A 19,455-nucleotide genomic window follows, 5' to 3' on the forward strand; every position below is an offset into this window, starting at 1 on the left:
GGCAAAATAAAGAGTTCCAAGGGCAAAAGCACAAACAGATAATTCTCAAAGGTGATAAATTAATTTACAAAGTAACCTTCAATAAAAGAAATATCTGAGACATGCTTTATGCTAGAAGCCAAACGTCTACCATGTCAGGTATGCCTTGGGCAATGGGAAAGACATGCAAAAACAAGCCAAAAGAAATAACTCCCTAGTTAAACACTATGCAGCTGCAAATAAAAAACTTACAGCAATTATCAATACACAAAGCATACAAAGTGGCAAAGAAATATGAAGGGTACAAATGTGTACTCCAAGAACAACATTTTGTGATAAATTCTGAACTATGATATAACAGAATCAAATTATACAGTCCTTTGCAAAGAAGTCTTTGTATCATAGTAAAAATATGCTGATTTGCTGTAAGTGAACCATTCCCTTCATCCCTCTCCATAAGCAATTTCAAACATAAGTTAGCTTTAACACAGAGGCAGCTAACATTTTCTAACAGAGCACCTGCTATCAGTTTCTATTCTGTGGTACTCACCAGCAAATGACATAACACAGAGAGATGACATACAGAAATTAGTTTTCATAAGCATTTAAATGCAGAAACAGAAGTCATTAGGATTTTGTTTACTCAGAAATCTCTCAATGTATCCTTCATGTCACATAAATACATGTTATACAGAAATAACATTTCTGCAGCATATAATTAAATCTTCCATGCATAAAGTAATTTAAGAAGCATTTGGAGAAAGTGACAGATGTGTCAGTCTCAACCATTCAAGTGTTAAATACTTCAATACTGGACATAATCTTTGAAGGAATATCTTTGCAATTTGCCATTACTTATGGGTTATAGTCTAACAAGCTGAAATAATAATACCAGCCGCTATAAGAAGTGTAAGCTAATAGAGGCATAAAGGCATCTCATATAGCATGTTATGCAGCTAATCATAACAGGTAGCTATGCAACAGGCTGAAAAAAAACTTAAGAGTTTCTGGGCTTCTTCATTATTCTCTCCAAATTATGGTATCACAAAACTCTATGAAAACTTTTAAGGGATGCAGATTCCAGATTCAGAACTTCCAGGTCTCTAGCATCACAAAAAGAGGATTTGAGTTCCTTTCTCTGTAACCGAGACCTGGAATAGATGAATTTATTTCCCACTCATCCCCACATATCACATCTAATATGTGCATTCTTGGGAGTCCCAAGTGAGAAAACTCAAGAGTTTCCACTTCTGAATTTACCAAGTTCATAGAGAAGGATGGAACTCAAGTACATGTATAGAATAACAGAAGTAAGAAGGCTACATGGAAATCAAAGCCATAGATGCAGCAAAACGCATAGACTTTGAACTGGAAAGCATATTTCTTCAAATACTGTAATAGATATTGTCTAGGCAGAAACAGAAAGATAAAATCTGGACTTTTTTTTTTGCAAATAAAAAGAATTGAAAATTCAACCTTGCTTTTTCTCCCATAGGAGGTCACAGGACAAGCAATAATATTCATTTAGCTGAGAACATAGCTTTTCCTTAGACAATCTTTATGCACAGCTGATGCCTTTCGCTTTTCTCATCCTTTGAAAAGGAATTATCACTTGTATACGTATATAAGCGATCACTTGTATACATGTATTTTTATATGTATATAAAAAGCCATGATATTTTTCCATTCAAATACACCAGAAAAAACTATAAAGGGACAAACTATTCCATGGGAGATGACAGAGCTTTTTAAAAGTATCATTAACTCAACTTACTGTGATACAAACCCATACGGTTGCTGAGTCTTTTCCCACCAAGGACCCTAATGTTTTTGGCTTTTTCTATAGCACAATTAGAGAACTTGGTCAGAGGGGAAGGACCACCTTCTTTTGAGCAAAGTTCTTCCTGCTGCAAGTCCAGGAGCCTGTCAGTACCCCTTGTCCACTAGGACCCCATGGCTCTCTCTGCAGAGCTGCTTTCCAGCCTGTCAGCCCATAGTTACTCCTCTCAGGTGCAGGACTCTGCATTTCCTGTACTGAGATCCTTCTTTGCCCAGTCCTAGAGACTGTCCAGGTCCCTCTGATCACAGCTCCTCTGATGTATCAGCCGCTTCTCCCAGTTGCATCACCAACTACAAGCTAGCTTAAGCCCGATTGTTAATCGTCATACTAGCAATGCACTTATGAAGAGATGTCAATTAGAAAAAGACAGGTTTCTGACTGTGAAACAAGAGTAGCAAAAGCAAGGTACTTTTCCAGTTTTATTTCCCTTTTAGCAAGTAAACATATTTATAGAAACATCTCTAACAATAAAATATAATAAAGTTTGTGTACAGTACAGAGCAAGAAATAGAAGAGGCATATGGAATGTCCTAACTCTGAAAATCATCCTGAAATTTGATTTAATAAAGAAACAACAAATGCAAACTGAACTTTGCAGTTTGTATTTAAACTGCAGAGTTTTTTTTACTTGCTTTTTAAATCTTGTATGATTACACACTGTTACTCTGTAAAGCTGAAATGAACCATCATTCACTCAAACACAAAACATTAAAAGAAGACTAAAGAAAAGATCTGTACCAGAAACTCATCTAATAAGATCTACTGCAGAGAGTGAAAATTGAAGTTTCAGTTATAAGTTGAAGCAGTTTTCTGAGAATTTTAATATTTTGGTACAGTAGTCAAGTATAAAAACTATTTGTATTTAAGAAAAATATTTTGTAAAATTGCAGTCAGCAGTCCTCATGTCCTGTAAAACATGATTCAAATGAATATAGAAACCAGGTTGTTCCTATTCCACTTTGCCATTCCCCCCACCCTCCTTGATCTTTACTTCTGTTCTTATAGCAAATATTTATTACAATAATTAGGAAACAAGATTAAGATTAATATGCAAATTAATATTTTTTCAGTTGTGAAAGTGAATTAGAAAGTCATTAGAAATCTTGTTTACCATTTTAAACGTATCGTGATGGACCTCATCACATTATGCATTAAGTCTCATTTTTGGCTGGTGAAAAAGCCCAGGATGATCAAATTCATAGTCTTCAATTAGTACAGAGACCATTCAGATTTAAACAGACTTAAACATCCTGGCTTCAGTGGAAGCAAAAGAAGAACTCTGCAGTTATTACACCATCTGTGTCAATTTTCTGTATTTACTTTTAGAAATCTGTTGAAAAATGTAATATATACACACACACACCCTATCTGCCTATAAATACAAACATATGTATAAACATTTTTCAAGAGCTTTTAGAGACAAAATTCCTGCAACTTCAGAACATTGGTATGCAAAACCCTACACAATTTGTTCTGGAGAACAATTATTCTGTAGAGTATTTTTTGTGTTCGTGTTTTGTTTATTGTGATAAAACCTTTTCTTCTGCTGACACAGCTCAAAAAGCACGTAGACAACTAACAGCAACGATGGCTTCGCTATTGCTTTTCCACAGCTGGACTTAGCTTATGGTGAAGTGGCATACATTTGAGACCATCAGGTAGAAACCCCTGGACAGCTGAAATATTGTACTTGAAGAAACATACACTGAAACTGTTTGGTTTTAACATCAGGAATAGGACCTGTTTGACAAATGAAGGCTCCAGAAAGTTTGCACCACTACCAACTATAAAATACACTCTTTAGAAACTCTAGCAAACTACAGCCAAGTAATCCCAGGGAGTATTTCATATTGTCAAACAATGAATAAGCATTTCTGAGCTACCTGAATATACATTTGAAGAAAAAGATATACTAAGTAATGAAATAAAACTTAAGCCACCATGACAGTTCTGAAAGTGTTAAAATCAGATTTCTTCATATTTGACTTCATGCAGGGTTTTAAAAATTGTTTCCTTGTCCTATCAAGATAGAGAACAGGCAATAAAACATGCTTCTCCATGTCCTCAACATTCAGCTTTAGAAATAATATCCAGAAACTTTATGCAGTATCTGCTCAAACTACATTTCTATGCAATTCTGAAAATCAGTTTTGATAACGGTATAATCTCACGAATTTCCATAAACAATCTCATTATTAATTCTTCAGAAATCCCACTGATCCTAGCCTTCTGCACCCTGCTAAGATCTTGCAAATTCAGTATATAGGGTAATGTTTTAATAGCACATTTATATAAGTCAGAATAAACTGGGCTTCCCTCGGAAGTCTTTAAAATTAGAGGTCAGGTGAGGGAGAAGATTGCAGTGCCCTCCTAACATTTACTTTTAATTGATCTTTAAGTACCCCTGGATATCATGTCCATCGGTTTAAAGATTATAACAGGAAACTAGAAAAAAAACACTTCAATGGGTAAATGAAAGCTAATCTTGCAAGCTACTTCACATTATGTCCTGGAGTAAACACCTGGTTCTTTTACCTTTACTAAGAAGGTTGCAAAAAAGTTATCAATCAATTCTTGATGACAGAGCTTCCAACAAAGAAATTTCCCATGTCACCCTAACCAGGGGATTTTTGTTTTCCAATTGCACTCATAACACATTCAACACATTCATAATTTGTTTTTTTTGTTGTTGTCTGTGCACATAGGAACTTTCATGCATAATACTAAACCACTGAAACAGAGCTTTAGGTTGCATTATCAATATAAGTGACACTTTCTCATCTAATTTAAGCTATAAGAATTGTTTTGGATAATTTGTATGCTGATTTATCAATGCCAGTAGGCAGCGAACACCTAGCAAACAGAAGCTGTGTTCTCTTTCCTGTATGGGAAGCAGCCACAAGTCTGCTGAGCATCTCCTACCTAGCGAGGATATTGCAACACAGCTCAGGCCCACAGTACTACTATAGCAGTACTGCAAGGGAGACACTGAGACTGACACAAAGCAAAAAGCAGGTAGAGAAATTAGAAATAGGCATCCGGCAGACTGGGGACACGACAGTAAGCAGAAAAAAAATTTAAAAACCTCCTTTGAAAGAAGTATGCTAACTTGACTAAGCATCATCTTGCCTAATACTAGTCCTACTAGAACAAGGGCTTGCTCAGACACAACAGCAGGCAAACACATTAAATTTACTTTGTTTCTTTATATGTTAATTATGGTGGCTTTAATTCATTGGGTCAGGAATAAGCCTGTGACCTATTCACACAATGCAGGGGTGCACAATACTGTACACCCCAGAGTCAACAAGAGACATTCCAGGAGCTACTCTTAGAATCACCTGAAGTAATCTGCTGATCAGGTAGGTCTACTTAATGCCTCACACACCAATTCTCAAAATAAAACTCTAACAAAAAGTACTCTAGACAAGTACTGTATCTAACAGAAGGCCAGGGGAAACTTGAAAGTAGAAACATGACACAAGAAAGCCCTATATTGTCCCTACATCTCTAGAATCCTCAGCTCTAGGGTTTCCTGAGCCCAAGTGCCTTTCTGTTTAACATCTCCTTACAGATTTTTCCTACAAATATTTATCTAATCCCTTTTTGAAGCCATGGAAGCTTTAAGTCTCATAAAAATGCATTTTCCGGAATCCATGTTACATGTAAAATGTGAATCTTTGTTTGAAACTGCCACCTAATAATTCATCAACAGTACCTATAATTCATTCGCTACTCTGTAAGTAAAAAGTTAAGGAATAAGCTGGAAAAAAAAAGAACTTCATTAAGACTTAGTCATGAGCACCAGCACACCAAAAATGAATGGTAGATTTGATGAAATTTTGAGGAAAAAATATTAATTGTATTTTTGTAACATGATTTTGTAACTGTAACAGAATTTTGTTTTGAAGCAAACTTAGAAGTGTGCATCTCCAGCTGAGATTATTTTTAAATGAAGTTAATTATCTCAAGACAACTTGTATTAATATATGTGACACTACCTTTATCTTTTGCAGGAAAAAAAAGGTTTGAGCTGCAAGAGAAAGCACCTTTGAACAGTTTTCTTTATTGCATTTTATCTTTGTGTACCTCACAGTGCATTTTTAAGGTTATATACTTAGAGATGGAATTTTAAAATGAAAAGTTATCTGAGCCTTAATGACAGTAATGGGAATGTAACTTTGTAATCAGCTCATTAGATATACAATAACGTACTTGTTAAACTGTCAATGCAATGAAAGGTTTTTTCTTCTCTATTAAAGTTGTACATAAAGAATTGATACCTTACCTCTAGATCGCAGGTGTATTCCGTGCCATCCAAGAGAACCACTTTACTCTGCACAGTTTTAATTTTCTTGGGAGATTTTTGGGAAATAACTTCAGCTGTCTGCACTTCTTTTGTCTCCCTTTTTTCTTTTTCTTGTTTTTCTTCCTTTTCCTCTGCAACCTTTTCTACTTCTGTTTCTTTACCATCTTCTTTGGCAGGCTATATAAAACACAGTCAAACAATTCTGTTAAATGATTCAAAGTCCCGCATTTAGATGTTTTAACCCTGTTCATTTCTTTTATAAGCCACTAAAAAAGACATTAAGTTTCGATGTAATTTATGCACATAATTGAAGTACAATAACCTCTGTAAGGTTAAGATTAATGCTTACCTCTGTAAGGTAAGCATTAAGATCTTCCATTGCGGACCAGATATTGGAGAAAAAAAGATGCGTGCGCCAAATTGGAGTTTATTTGTCCCCACTGCCTTTTTGTCATGACTATTTGTCATTTCACTGCATGCCAATGAGAAGAGTCTGACTCCTCCTTTTTCATTCCCTCCCTTCACGTATTTATACACATTGATAAGATTCCCCCAGACTCTCCTCTTCTCCAGGCTGGAGTGTGCCAGCTCTCTTAACATCTCCTCCTATGAGATGATCCTCCATGCCCTTAATCATCGTTGTGTCCCTAGAACATGAGGCTTGAGTTTTAAGACCTGATATGCAACTTTGCACATCAAAAAAAAAAAAGAGCGAGACTTGAGAGCACTGCAGAATGTGACATTTGCTTTGGAACTCAGCATCAATCTCCAGAGCAAATCAGTAAGAGCAGTAGCTACAATCATAGTTACAAAGTTGGCTTCCACTCAAGCGGAACCACAACAAAATTATAACACAGAATTTAACATCTAAGGACTCTACAACAGATAACAAACAGATTAAGTCCCTAAGGAGGTATTTGTGCAATACAATGGCTTCAGAGGCAAAGCTGGTTAAGAAGCTTCTCCTCTTATCCCTGCTCATTTCTACCTCAATAGCACAGTTCGCTATCCCTTTTGACTACACCAAATGATAAGGTTACACTCAAGTCACAGCTGAAACAACTTTAGTCAAAAATAAATAAATAAATAGTGCCACAGAGCAGGAACTATTTAAGTCAGCTACATTACTCATAACTGTATCAATCCAATTGCACAAAATGCCAGATAATAACTGCTATCTTTCCATGATGATGCCAACAAAGCCTTACATGAATTACACAAATCAACCAAGTCCCCTTGGAATTGCTCCAAAGCGATCAGTAGCCTCACATACCTGTGTTTCAGCACTACTAACAGAGTGTTTTTCTTCTTTGTCATCTGCTTTAGCATTATTCTCAGCCACCACTTCTAAAATCCTTTTTGGCTGAGCCATCCCCTCTGGTGGATGGCATTCACTTTCTTCAACTACTTGTTCTTCCCCTGCTGCTCTTTTCTTGGCCTCATCTTTGGGCTCTGCCAGCGTATAGGATTTTTGTTTCTTAAGCCAGGGAGGAAGGAAGCGAGAAATACCCTTGCTTTCAGATGAATCTTTTTCCTTCTTCTGGCTACTTGGGCTACTATGGCTAGCTGGTGCTGGGACAGAGGAAGAATCTTGAGCTTCTTCAGAGGACGTTTTCCCAGACTTCTCATTTTCTACAGTCTCTGATGCTTCTTCAGGCTTGTCCTTGGTTTTGTCTGGTCCCACCTGCTCAGGATCTTTCTTTACTTCAGTTTCTGAGCCAACTTCAGTTGTCATTGTCACAGCTTATGCTAAAAAAAAAAGGCATCAAGAAAAATAGTTATGTAGCATCACCCCTTTTTACTGATTCTTGTATTATTTGCAGTAATTTGTAGTAATGCTCAACAAGGGATCAAATTAAAGACAATTAATACTATAATTAGACATGAACTAGTAATCTTTAATAGCAATGTTATTTGTTGATTGTTAGTTAATTCTAGCTGATTTTTCATATCCCCGCAACCACGCTAATGTGTATCACTAGATTTTGCTGCTTTGATACTTAGAAAAAGTAATCACATTACACTTTCAAATTTATTGAAGTGGACCAGCAAAAATAAGCCCCAAGGGTCCAACAATAAAAGTTTAAAGTTGCTGGATTCTATCAGAAGTCACTGATTTTTTACAACTTTCTTCAAACAATTCTTTTTAAATTAATGGTATGCTTGTTTGGCCTTGAGATTAGCAGATTAGTTACAATCAACTTCATAACTTGGAATCTCTGCATTAAAATCAACTGCTATCAGTCCCTGCCATTACAGTCAGGAGGTGACAGCTTAAACTGCACTTGAAGTTGATTAGAAACCAGTAGAGACCACAAGAAGGTATGAAAACAAATTACCTCCAAACTTCCAAAGCACATTCATGAGTAGTCAGAAATAATACCACTTAATCTAGACCATTCCCAAATACAGGAAAAAAGAGAGATACAGAAGCTAATAGATGCCTGAAATAGATACCCAAACACACAAGAGAAGCCCTTCTGGCAAAAGCGGATGGACAACATTCAGCTAAAGGAAGCAAACTTGATGATTATCTTAGAAGACACAGGAGCCTTGAAATATCTATAGGCAAATTCATACTAAGCAAGCATCTCAAGACCAAAAGTCTAGCTATATGTGGTAGGTGTTTCCTTGTTTTAGGTAGTGAAGGCTATTAAAGTAACAAACAAAAGCATTCAGTAATGAGGAAATTAAAAGGTAGTGTATCTACTGCTGCATTAGCAATTTCTGAATATAATTAAAGCTTAAATATTAGTTATGTAGCCATTTCCTTCAAAAGTCCTTTGTGTTTTATCTAACATTCTTCATAAATAGCATTAAAGTTTTAACATTTATGTATTATACTATTTCTCAGAGTTAATAAGCCTCTGAAAGGGAGGTTTCCATTTGACTAGCTGTTGAGAATTTGCTATTTAAAACCATGTATTAGTATGCCAGTTTGGAAGTTGCTACTAGCCGTGTTGCATTTTGCTTATGTCCTCAGATCTTACAGAGAACTCAACTGTTGCTGTTCTTTCCTAGTGGCAGGTATCAATCTCAATAAAATACCATACAAGCTTATTTTCCAAATCAAAATGACTAATACAGATTAATTTTCCTGAGAGAAAAAGTCCAAGCATCTGCTGATCAAAGAATAATCCCAGAATGATCCACTCTGCTTAGTAAAATCAAATTAGAGGTTTCATTGTTACAGATGACTTTTTTTCCCCATGCATCTCTAAGAAAGTAGCTAAAAAGGGTTTCTATAAATCTCATCCAACATGTAACAGCTAATAATGTATCAGAAAAAACAAAACAGAGAACAGAAGCAAGCAGGTAACATTTCTCTCAGAAGATATCGACAAAAACAAACTCATTTAGTCTTAAAACTGACAGATCTGAAGATTTAATTTTATCTTTTCTTGCTCTCCTGTCTCCAAGAAGGCATCATAAACTCAGGTTTGCTCCTACTAAACAGAACAATCACATCAAGTATTTTCTCCCCTTCTTAATTTCTTAGGCCCTCTAAACATCTACAGCAGGACAAATAATTTGTCCTCATCTCCCCTTCTTCATATTGCAAGGTGGCATTAAACCATTCACAAGACTTCATTTCGAAATGACAAACTTGAATGAGCGTAAGAATCCTGCAGCAAGAGTGAGAAACAGAGAAGAAACCCTAGGCAGACACTCCAGTGGCAGGCTTACTGACGCCTGTAAAAGGAGAAGTCTCAGCAGATTTTGCACTTGTTGGTCATTGTGTTAATCCATGTACGTAATTTAAGATTGAAGAAGTTCTTGAACTTCAAGAAGTGAATTGACTACCAGAGAACACAAGTTTTCTTCCTTTTTTTTTTTTTTTTTATTAAACTTAAATCTTTTTAAACTTAAGCAACAATCAAGTCAGAGTGAAGCAGTTTCCCATGTTATGACAAGACCACCAGAGCTGGAGCCTAAACTGATCTAATGCTGTCAAATCTCTTCTCTGCAAACTCAGAAGATAAAGTACTAAAGGGCAAAGTAACAAGAACAATCCTTTACTGCATTTAGACAAAAAAAAAAAAAAAAAAAAAAGATTTCTTTTAAAGCTTCATAGCTATTCTGAAAAGCCATCTGCAATAGTCCAGATGACAGGACAAATAAAGCTGTGTTATCATCCGCCCTTTGCAATAGTATTTCCTGATAAAAAATATTTATCCCAAACACGAGACAGCTAAAAATTGCCCTTTCTTATGATTCTGCACAAACTGCCTCTGAATTCCTCACCGGCAGTGGATATTCAGTGTAGCAGCCAGGTGAGCAAACTGTCATTGCCAGTCTTGACATTGGTCAGCAGATGGTGCCATAATAGTTCTAAAAATCCCCAGCACAATTCAAAGACCAAACTGAAAACAGCAACAATATTTCAGTGTAAAGCATAGTTCAAATTATAGCAAGTACATGTAATTGTATGTTTTCCCACAAGTGTTAACATGATTTGTTAAAAATATATATGACTTCAGGACCAGACACTGAATTACTACTCTGTGATACTAAAAAATTATCATATATCTAAGGACACATGAGCATGTGTGTCTAATTATATACATATAGCCTCCACACTCATCTTCAAGATCAGAAAAGGCACAAACCAGCACCTTCCCAAGGTTATTAGATCTATAAAAGCCAGTCTCCAAAGACATCCTGGCACATGCATGATGGCTAGCAGCCCCAGAGTTAACGGGAATGATCATCATAAGCAAAGTCACTATTCGAAAGACCAGGTATTTTTGTTAGCCTTCACGTTCACATCTACGCCACCACACAGCTGAGTATCTGCAAGCATACAATGCTTCTAAATATAGTAGCCTATGTGTATTGCCAGGAAAACATTTTTTATCCCAACATAAACATTAAGCCTGTAGAACTAAGATTTGTAGCATGAGAAAAATATTCCAAGCGTGTTATCATTTCTTGCAACACACAAAATACCAAGAAAAAAACTGATTACTCCTTACAGAAGATGTGAGCTTAAGAAATACTTCTGAATCTATGATATAAATATGGTATTAGAGTTATTCTGAAGACAAAAACATCAAAGATATAGATAATAAGTGAAATGCAACAGAGAAAGTTACCTCTGCCAAAAACTGAACAGTGAGTACCTGCAGTCTAGATAGACTTTCACAATAAAACTTACGTTGACAAATTTCTAGGAAACAACTTAAAGCTACTTCAAATCCTCTTCGTAAAGTCAAGAGGGAATCAGTGAATATGACTGAGGAAATCCTTCACTCAGAGGGTGGTGAGGCACTGGCACGGGTTGCCCCATCCCTGGAGGTGTTCAAGGCCAGGCTGGATGGGGCCCTGGGCAACCTGGTCTGGTGGGAGGTGTCCCTGCCCATGGCAGGGGGGTGGAACTAGATGGTCTTTAAGGTCCCTTCCAACCCAACTGTTTTTATGACTTCTTCAGTATCTTTTTCCAGTTAAAGCAACTCAACAGTACATATCTGTTCCCTACCATTTAAGTGCTCCCAGCTTTTCAGAAGGCACCTTTTGCAGAACATCATTTTTTTCTAGTGGATAAGTCATTTACTGCAATACACATACATCTTAATAGCATTCATTTTAAAGGATAATTCGGTTTAAGGGGTATAACTCCTCAGAAAGGAAAGATGCTACTATGGAACACGCAAATGAAAATTCTTTAAGCACTATTTTGATAAAATTTGTCCACTGACAGCACCTAGTGCCCTAAAAACATATAATAAAACATTTAGAAAAGTGTTGCTTCCCAAATGGAATAAAAATCTTTGAAGACTGCATCATTTGTGTCACAGCATCCATACAATATGCAAAGCTCATAACAACAGGAAAGTTTTCAATAAAACCAGAACATAACTACATTCCAAGTGCTACACAAAGCCAAGTTCTGAAGCCAACATCAGAACATCTTTGGGATTAAATTTAAGCAAATATACAACCTTTCACCTATGTTGATGTTATCCATTTCCCATGCAGAGACAACAGGAGTCTATCAATTCTGCCGTTACAATCTACAGACATTTTGATGTATCAAGTCTAAGAAGTCTCAGAAGGCAACTTAATTCAAATCAAGCAATCTCTCTGCCAGAGTACATACACACATATACAGTCTGCTTATCAAGTTAGCTTTGTGCTGTTCCCCAGTGCTGAGAAAAAAAAAAAAAAAAGTTGCAAGCTGATGAGAATCCAACACTTTTGAAAAGCTTTATTGAACAAGAGTGACCCCACCCAAGCCCTGACACTGCTAGAGAAGGGCACGTTCAGTGGAAAACCAGGATTTAGTTCCAAATCTTTTCATTCCAGCAGCCAGAAAACGCACATGGGTCAAGACACAGCTCTGTTTTCCTGTTGTCTGTCCAACAAACTAAAAGCAATAGTTTGAGAAAAAATCTCTCCCTATCTTAGAAATCAAAGTTGCAAGTTTACAGTGATTTTTGACTGTTCACATTAACCCCTCATGGGAACCACAATTTTAAAGATTAAAGACAGTAGTAAGCGATCATTTGTTCTGAGCAATGCTTTCTCTGCTGGCTCCATATCCTTCCTTCAACCCCATCCCGTACCAAAGGGCTTTGTTTCTGTGACAGTGCCACAATTCCACTGAAGCACGGGCAATATTTCACTTTTCCCAATTCTGATTAAAGAAAATTGAAAAAAAAAAATCCATTTTGGTTCTGTAAATTATTCTAGCTTGTTCTGATTTAGAGATGATTTCTCTCTAGATGCCATGACAAATTTTTAATTTTCAACTTTTATTCTTTGCATTTGCAATGAATCAGCAAGATTAAAAACAGTTGCATTTTATACATGTGACATTAAGCCTACTCTTGCATAAAGTATGCTTTCAGGGCACTCACAATAACATAGTTGATCAAAGCACTTGCCACCTCAGGTTGAAAAATGATGTACTAGGACCCAAGACTTCCCCTCCCACCCCCCAGCAAACTGAGAGGCCCCAGAATAATAAAGCTTCTGGATGCTGGAATCCCAGACATGCACAATTGTTTTGACAAGTATCTATTTCCTCTTTAGTGGAAGTCATATAGAGAATTATTACTGTCTCACATGTTGAGGAAACATATAAAAGCACAGAAAAAAGGGAAATAGCCATAATACCAGAATTCAAGCTCAGGAAAAAGAAGTGACAAGTGACCAACCTGTGCTTTTGGTTTAATGCTACTGACAGACCTTACAAGCAGAACATTTGTGCACAACTTTCATAAACAGATACAGCCATTGTCTTTATTTCACCAATATGTCAAGGTTGAGCGTCAAAGATGCAGACGTTACTGAGATCATGTTAAAAATGCCTGTTAGCTTTTTATTTCTGGTTATTCAGCTATTCAGCAATGGCAGAAACCAACCAAGAACACATTAAGGCAGTCTGCTCTGCCATGTACAAGACCCGAGTTCAACGAACAAACATTTACAAAGCTTCAGGGTGTAAGCATCACCACAGAAGGGCCTTTTCTGAGGTGGCAGCATCAGTTCTATATTTCAGCTTTAACATACACTTCAAGATTTTTTCTGTTGTCAAATATGTGCACTATAGAAATAACAGCTCTCTTTGGCAAGCCAGAAATGTGTAAACCTCTATCGGTATTGTTAAACTGAGGGAAATAAGAACTTGGAAAAGTGACATTAAAATTATAAATGATTTTAAATAGTGTAAAATTATCTAATTTTCCCCCCCAAATCAGGATGCAAATTGAAATACAAAACTGATACTACCACCATTTCCTACCAATAGGAAGGAAGTAGCCAGTTTCAAATACTTGTTTTACACTTGGCATCCCTGGCAATTAACCTTAAGCAATCTTAATCCGAACTCCAAATAAGTACAAAGCCTCAAACTATACAGTGAAATAATCCTAGATCTCCGCAGGTAAGCTGCAGCTCTCTGCTGGCTATGCTGTTGCCAGTATGTGAATTAACTCTTGACAAACCTTCAGAGATATTGACACACATCCAAGGAAATAAACCTAGCCTATCAATAGTATAGCAAATCAAAAATAAAGACAAAAAGGATAGTTTAAAATATGATTCACAATCACTGCTGCACTGAATAAATGCTGTTCCCATATCCCCTCTCCAGCTATCCTATCTTCCTCAAACCTCAAAGTTAAGCCATCCAAGATGTCTTGTGCTGACATTTTAATTTCTATTTTGCAGCTAGCACAAGCTAGCTACTCCTGGAACAGTTATTCTCTTGAAAGATCAGGGCTGATCTGCTCAGTGTTCTTTTTCCCTGAATAGCTATAATGCACCTAAAATGACATATTTAAAGTGGGACACTGCAAGCTTTTTCTTAGATGCTTGTATTGACTGCAGTATATAACAAAGTATTGAAAATACAGATAATACTGCTCTTCAGGAAAGCATGTATCTACTGCTCCTGGGGGAACATAATGTTTTCAACCCCAAGCAACAAAAACCAGTGAAGGAAAGAAAGAGAAATACCTCTTAGCTGAGCAAATAAAATTGGCAGCCAAAACTTCATCGTTCCCATAGGCTCTTCTGAATGCTGGTATTTGATTAGCGGAGTGAAAATATCAGCAGTTTTGTAAAAGGTTCCCACTTCTTGTGGCAACTGCTTCACCATTAACAATATTTCAACTACTGCAATGTCTCTGGGCTACATAAAGTAAAATGATGCTCTAAAATTCAGAAATAAGTCTAATAACACTAACAAAAACTGCAAGAGAGCTTTATGCTAATCGGGGTGGTTTTGAGCCTGGACTTTAGCACTTAACATATTTGTTAGTCATCTAAGTGCTTTAGCTGTTTTGTGCTTTTTGGAAGGACATTCCCAGCATGAAAGATTGTAATATAAAACAGATAACAGGATATGCAGGAAAGCCTCAAGGGAGCAACTATTTAAACAAAGTGGCTTTTTTTTTTTTTTTTTTTTTTGAAGAGTTAGGGTAAGAAGACAGATAAAGATTTAAAAGAATAATTCATTTGTGAACACCAAGCAAAGGATGGGGAGGAGTATTCAGAACTGTCCTGCAGACAAGGAAAAAAAGCTGGTGACTTGCAATGGCATTCCCATATAAATACACATCACAAAGTACAGTTTACCAAAGCAGACTCACCCACTGCAGAAAAGCTTTTTAATGAACATGTACAGATACAGATGGCATGCTATTACAGGAAGCTTTCAGAACAAATTAAGTAGAGGCTTTATTCAGCTTTTTTGGGCCACATTTTCAGTCCACATTCTATATAGCAAGAAAACTTGAAAGCTTAGAAACAATTGTAGGCATACACAAACCCGAGCTGACAGCACTTATTAGATAATAGTTTTATTACAAAAACACATAGCAAGACATTCTGAGCTACATGCCAAAAAGACGTACTTGTTTGAATGAAACTCCCAGTCGGCACAGGTTTGTGGGTTTCTTTTCCTCTTTATAGGCTCAACAGTTTAGGTGCTGACAGAACAAGTGTTTGAAAGCATATATAAGTGTACCGCTATTCTCTACGGGTATGCTTATCCTGCATCCAAGACCATATTTAAGCTTACAGTTGTAGATATCCTCCATCTTATCTAGCCTTTCCTTAACTATGGATTCACTTCTAAAATGCCTTGAGAAATATAGAGTAATGAGAAATGGAAAATAGGTATATGCTAACAAAACGGACAAGAGCCTCAGACACTTGCATAAAATTGTGAGAACATCACATTCTCTCAAATCAAGACCACTAGAGCAATAAATCCCAAAGAGCGATGTCTAAGACCAAGAACTGGAGCTCAGGTGCAGATGAGTCTGGGACATACACATCTAAGAAGTCTGATGCATACGATTGTCAACAAATAAAAGAAACTGATCACTTAGAAAACATGTTCATCTATACTTATGTAAAGATAAGAGAAACATTTTTCACAGCTTTGGAACTACATTGTGATAGATTTGACTTTTGGGAAACAGTAGGAATGACACAAATTAGTGCTCAACATGCATTCAGCAGCAACTATGGATACAAACACACAGCAAAGGGAAGAAGTGATGTTATAGCTCTCAATTCTCAACAAAAAAATAATTGGGAAAAATACATAAATGGTAAGAGACAAAGCTAAGACAACACTGGAGATAGAGCCAGGAGTAAAAAATGGGGTGGGGGAGGGAAAGAAAACAGGAAACAGGCACTGAAGACAAAACAGGAAAAAAGGTCATGATTTGTGTAATAGCCAAAAAACTTCAGTGAGGCCAGAAAGGGGGTAGGGGAGGAAGACACCAAATAAGGCTGAAATTACACTGTAGAGACTACTGGACAGAACACATCGCCAAGTGCAGGTCTCCAACTTCTGGAGTGAACAGCCACAGTGGATATAGCAACGGTGATTTCACCCTCACATATAAAAAAAATTGCCTAGTAAAAGCTGCATTAGCATAAAAAAAGAGTTAGGGCCACTGAACAGCTAAAAGAGTAGGAAAAGAGAATTTGTAAGATTTCTGCCCTTATGAGTTACCACAGAACAATTTGTTTTCAGGAGCCTAAAAATCTTTCCTATGCAACCTCAGAAGTGGCAATACAATCTTACAAAAAGAAATCACGAACTTACCCTCCCCCCTGACCCCCCCCCCAGCCCCGGTATCTTATTTTCATGACAAGTCTCAAGACCTGTTCCACTGGTGTAAAGTTTAAATAGAGAGCTCCTTAAACTACACTTGTAATGACATTTATTTGTTTTTAAACAGTGAATGCTTGCTTTGTATTGTCTAATGGATTAAGTGAAAACCAGCACTTTCTGGAAGAAAATAGGGCTACTATACTCCCAAACCTCTGAGGTGACAGAATTTTGATTAGTTTAGGTTTTTTTTTTTTCAAGGCATATAGATATGGACATAAGTGTTTAAATTCCATTCAATAACAAGATTTGATGTGTAACATTTCAATAATTTAACTGCATCTTCAGCTCTCCAGTTCCTAAAGAACAACCTTCTTCCTGTTTTTAAAAGCTGATATATGGTCATGAATTCTCATTTACTTTTTGTTGAAAAGCTCAAGGATTGAAAACTGATCTAAAATAGATATCTAAACACACTAGCTAAACATTTTGTGGTAATTATGAAATTCATTAATCTATAAAAAGACTTTGGCAAAAAATAATTTTACAGATAGAGAAACATGGGCACTCTGAGGAGAAAGTGATACATGAGACATTCGCTAGGCTAGCAGTAGAACCAAAATGAAATGTCTCAAGGTCTCCTCCCTTACATCCTATCAAGTACTTCCAGATGTTCCCTGTGAGGTAACTTCAATCCAAGAATTTAAGGGTGACATTCTACAGAAGTATAGTTTTCCTCACACGATAGCAATACTTCCCAACCCAGTACAGAAAAAGGGGAGACAAGTATTTGGAATGTTTACATTATTAGATCTAGGCATACAGAAATATTGTGTTAGATATATAAAATGTCAGTACTGGGTTACATGGAAGTCAAGAAAACTACGAGTAGTTATGAAACAAACCTTTTTGCTGGACAGGGAATACCTCTTGGAACTTAGACAAAGAAAATATAAGCAAGGTCTGGCTTTACAGGGAGAACACAGAGCTGCAGTTTGCATTTGTAGGGAGAAAAGAAAACCTAAAGCTCACCTTGAGTTGACAGAGATGGTGTCAAACAACAGAAAAAGGCTTTAAGCATGTTAACAGCCAGAAGAGGTCTAAGGAAAACATTGGACTGATATTTAGTGATGGTCACCTAACAAGTAAGGATGCAGAAACAGCATTTAATGCCATTTTTACTTTTTTTTTTTTTTTTTTTTACCATTATGATAGATCTTGAGTTACCCAGTCTTTTGTTGGAGGACCATAACTGGGGCAATGGTGACTTTTCATTTGTGGTCACCAGAATTGTAAGCAATCAGCTGAATATTTATAAATCCATGGGGCCTGATGGGATTCACCCCAAAGTACTGAAGTTAGATGACATTATAGCTGGACCCCCACAACAATTTATCAAAGGTCATAGGAGTCTGCAGAGGTGCCTGCTGGACTAGAAGCCAGCCAGTGTTATCATCTACAAAACAGGTAGGGAAAAGACCTAGGGAACTACAGACCTATTTGTCTTAATCTCAGTCTTCTGCATAAGTTTTCCAAGGAACTAAGATTACCCCAAGGAATACTGAAAGGCATTATTTATTAAAGAATAAAAGCTATTATTTGGCATAGTCAACATGGGTTCATGAAGGTAAGTCCTGCCTTAGTAAAACAGTCTCCTTCTATGATAAGATCAACCACCTGGTGGATGAAGGAAAGGCAGCAGACATCATTTTTGGATTTTAGTAAAGTCTTTGATATAATCCCTCACTGCCCCTTCTAGATCAGTTGTCCAACCATGATATAAAGCAGTACACATTACACCAGGTGATGAACTGGCTGACAGCAGAGCTCGTAACGTTGTAGTGAATGGAGCTATATCTGGCTGGCAGACAGTCACTAACAGTGCTCCCCAGGGCCCAGTTTTAGGACCAGATCCATTCTACATTTTTATAGATGATCTGGATGCAGGAGTGGAACACATCTTTAGGAAGTTTGCTGATGACACTAAACTGGAAGGTGCTGTTGACTCCCTGAAGGGACAAGAAGCATTGCAGAAGGATCAAAAGGCATTGGAGCATTGGGCAACCATCAGTGGCAAGAAATTCAACAAAGGTAACTGCTGGGTGTTGTATCTGGGACAGAGTAATGCCAGACACATGACTGAGAGACAAGCAGCTGGTGAACATCTCAGCAGAGAGCAACCTGAGTGTGCTGGTTGACAGCAGGCTCAACACGAGCCAGCAGTGTGCCTTGGCAGCCAAGAGGGCAGTGTTTTAAGGTACATTAAGCACAGGCACAGACAGGTCAAATGAGGCAATTCTGTCGCTGTATTTAGCAGTTGATGCCACCTCACCTTAAATACTCGTCTCCACAGTTCTGGACTCCACAATACAATAATGTTAAGATATCTGAAAGCATCCAGAAGACACAACAAAGCTTATTATAAGGTTGGAAGACATGTCCTGTGAGGAAAGGCTAAGGATATTTCAGTTGTCTAGTTTGGAGAAAAGGAGGCTTAGAGGCTACCTCATTGCTCTCTGCAATTTTCTCAGGAGGTGACATGGAGAGGGAGGTGCTGGTCTCTTCCTCCTGGTGCCAATGATACATTGCGTGGGAACGGCACAAAGCTGTACTAGGCGAGGTTCAGACAAGAAAGGAAAAAATTCTTTACCGTAGCTTTATTCTTACCATGAGGGTGGTCAAACACTGGGACAGGCTTCCGAGGGAGGTGATTGATGCCCATGTCTGTCAGCGTTCAAGAGGCATGTGGAT

At 37.2% G+C, this 19,455-nt stretch overlaps 1 protein-coding gene across 9 annotated transcripts in view; it reads right to left on the bottom strand.

Moving 5' to 3' along the window:
- Positions 1-19,455, bottom strand: part of EPB41L2 (erythrocyte membrane protein band 4.1 like 2) — a 108,037-nt gene that overhangs the window by 55,192 nt on the left and 33,390 nt on the right. For all 9 annotated transcript variants that reach the window (XM_084512826.1, XM_084512828.1, XM_084512833.1 and 6 more), the window contains 2 exons: positions 7,402-7,877; positions 6,108-6,305 (listed from right to left, as the gene is read on the bottom strand). In XM_084512826.1, coding sequence (XP_084368952.1) covers positions 6,108-6,305; positions 7,402-7,863 — 660 coding nt within the window. In that variant the 5' untranslated portion in view covers positions 7,864-7,877. The remainder of the gene's footprint in view (positions 1-6,107; positions 6,306-7,401; positions 7,878-19,455) is intronic.

The sequence above is a fragment of the Aythya ferina genome, assembly GCF_964211825.1.
Source record: "Aythya ferina genome assembly, chromosome: 3".
Taxonomy (NCBI): domain Eukaryota; kingdom Metazoa; phylum Chordata; class Aves; order Anseriformes; family Anatidae; genus Aythya; species Aythya ferina.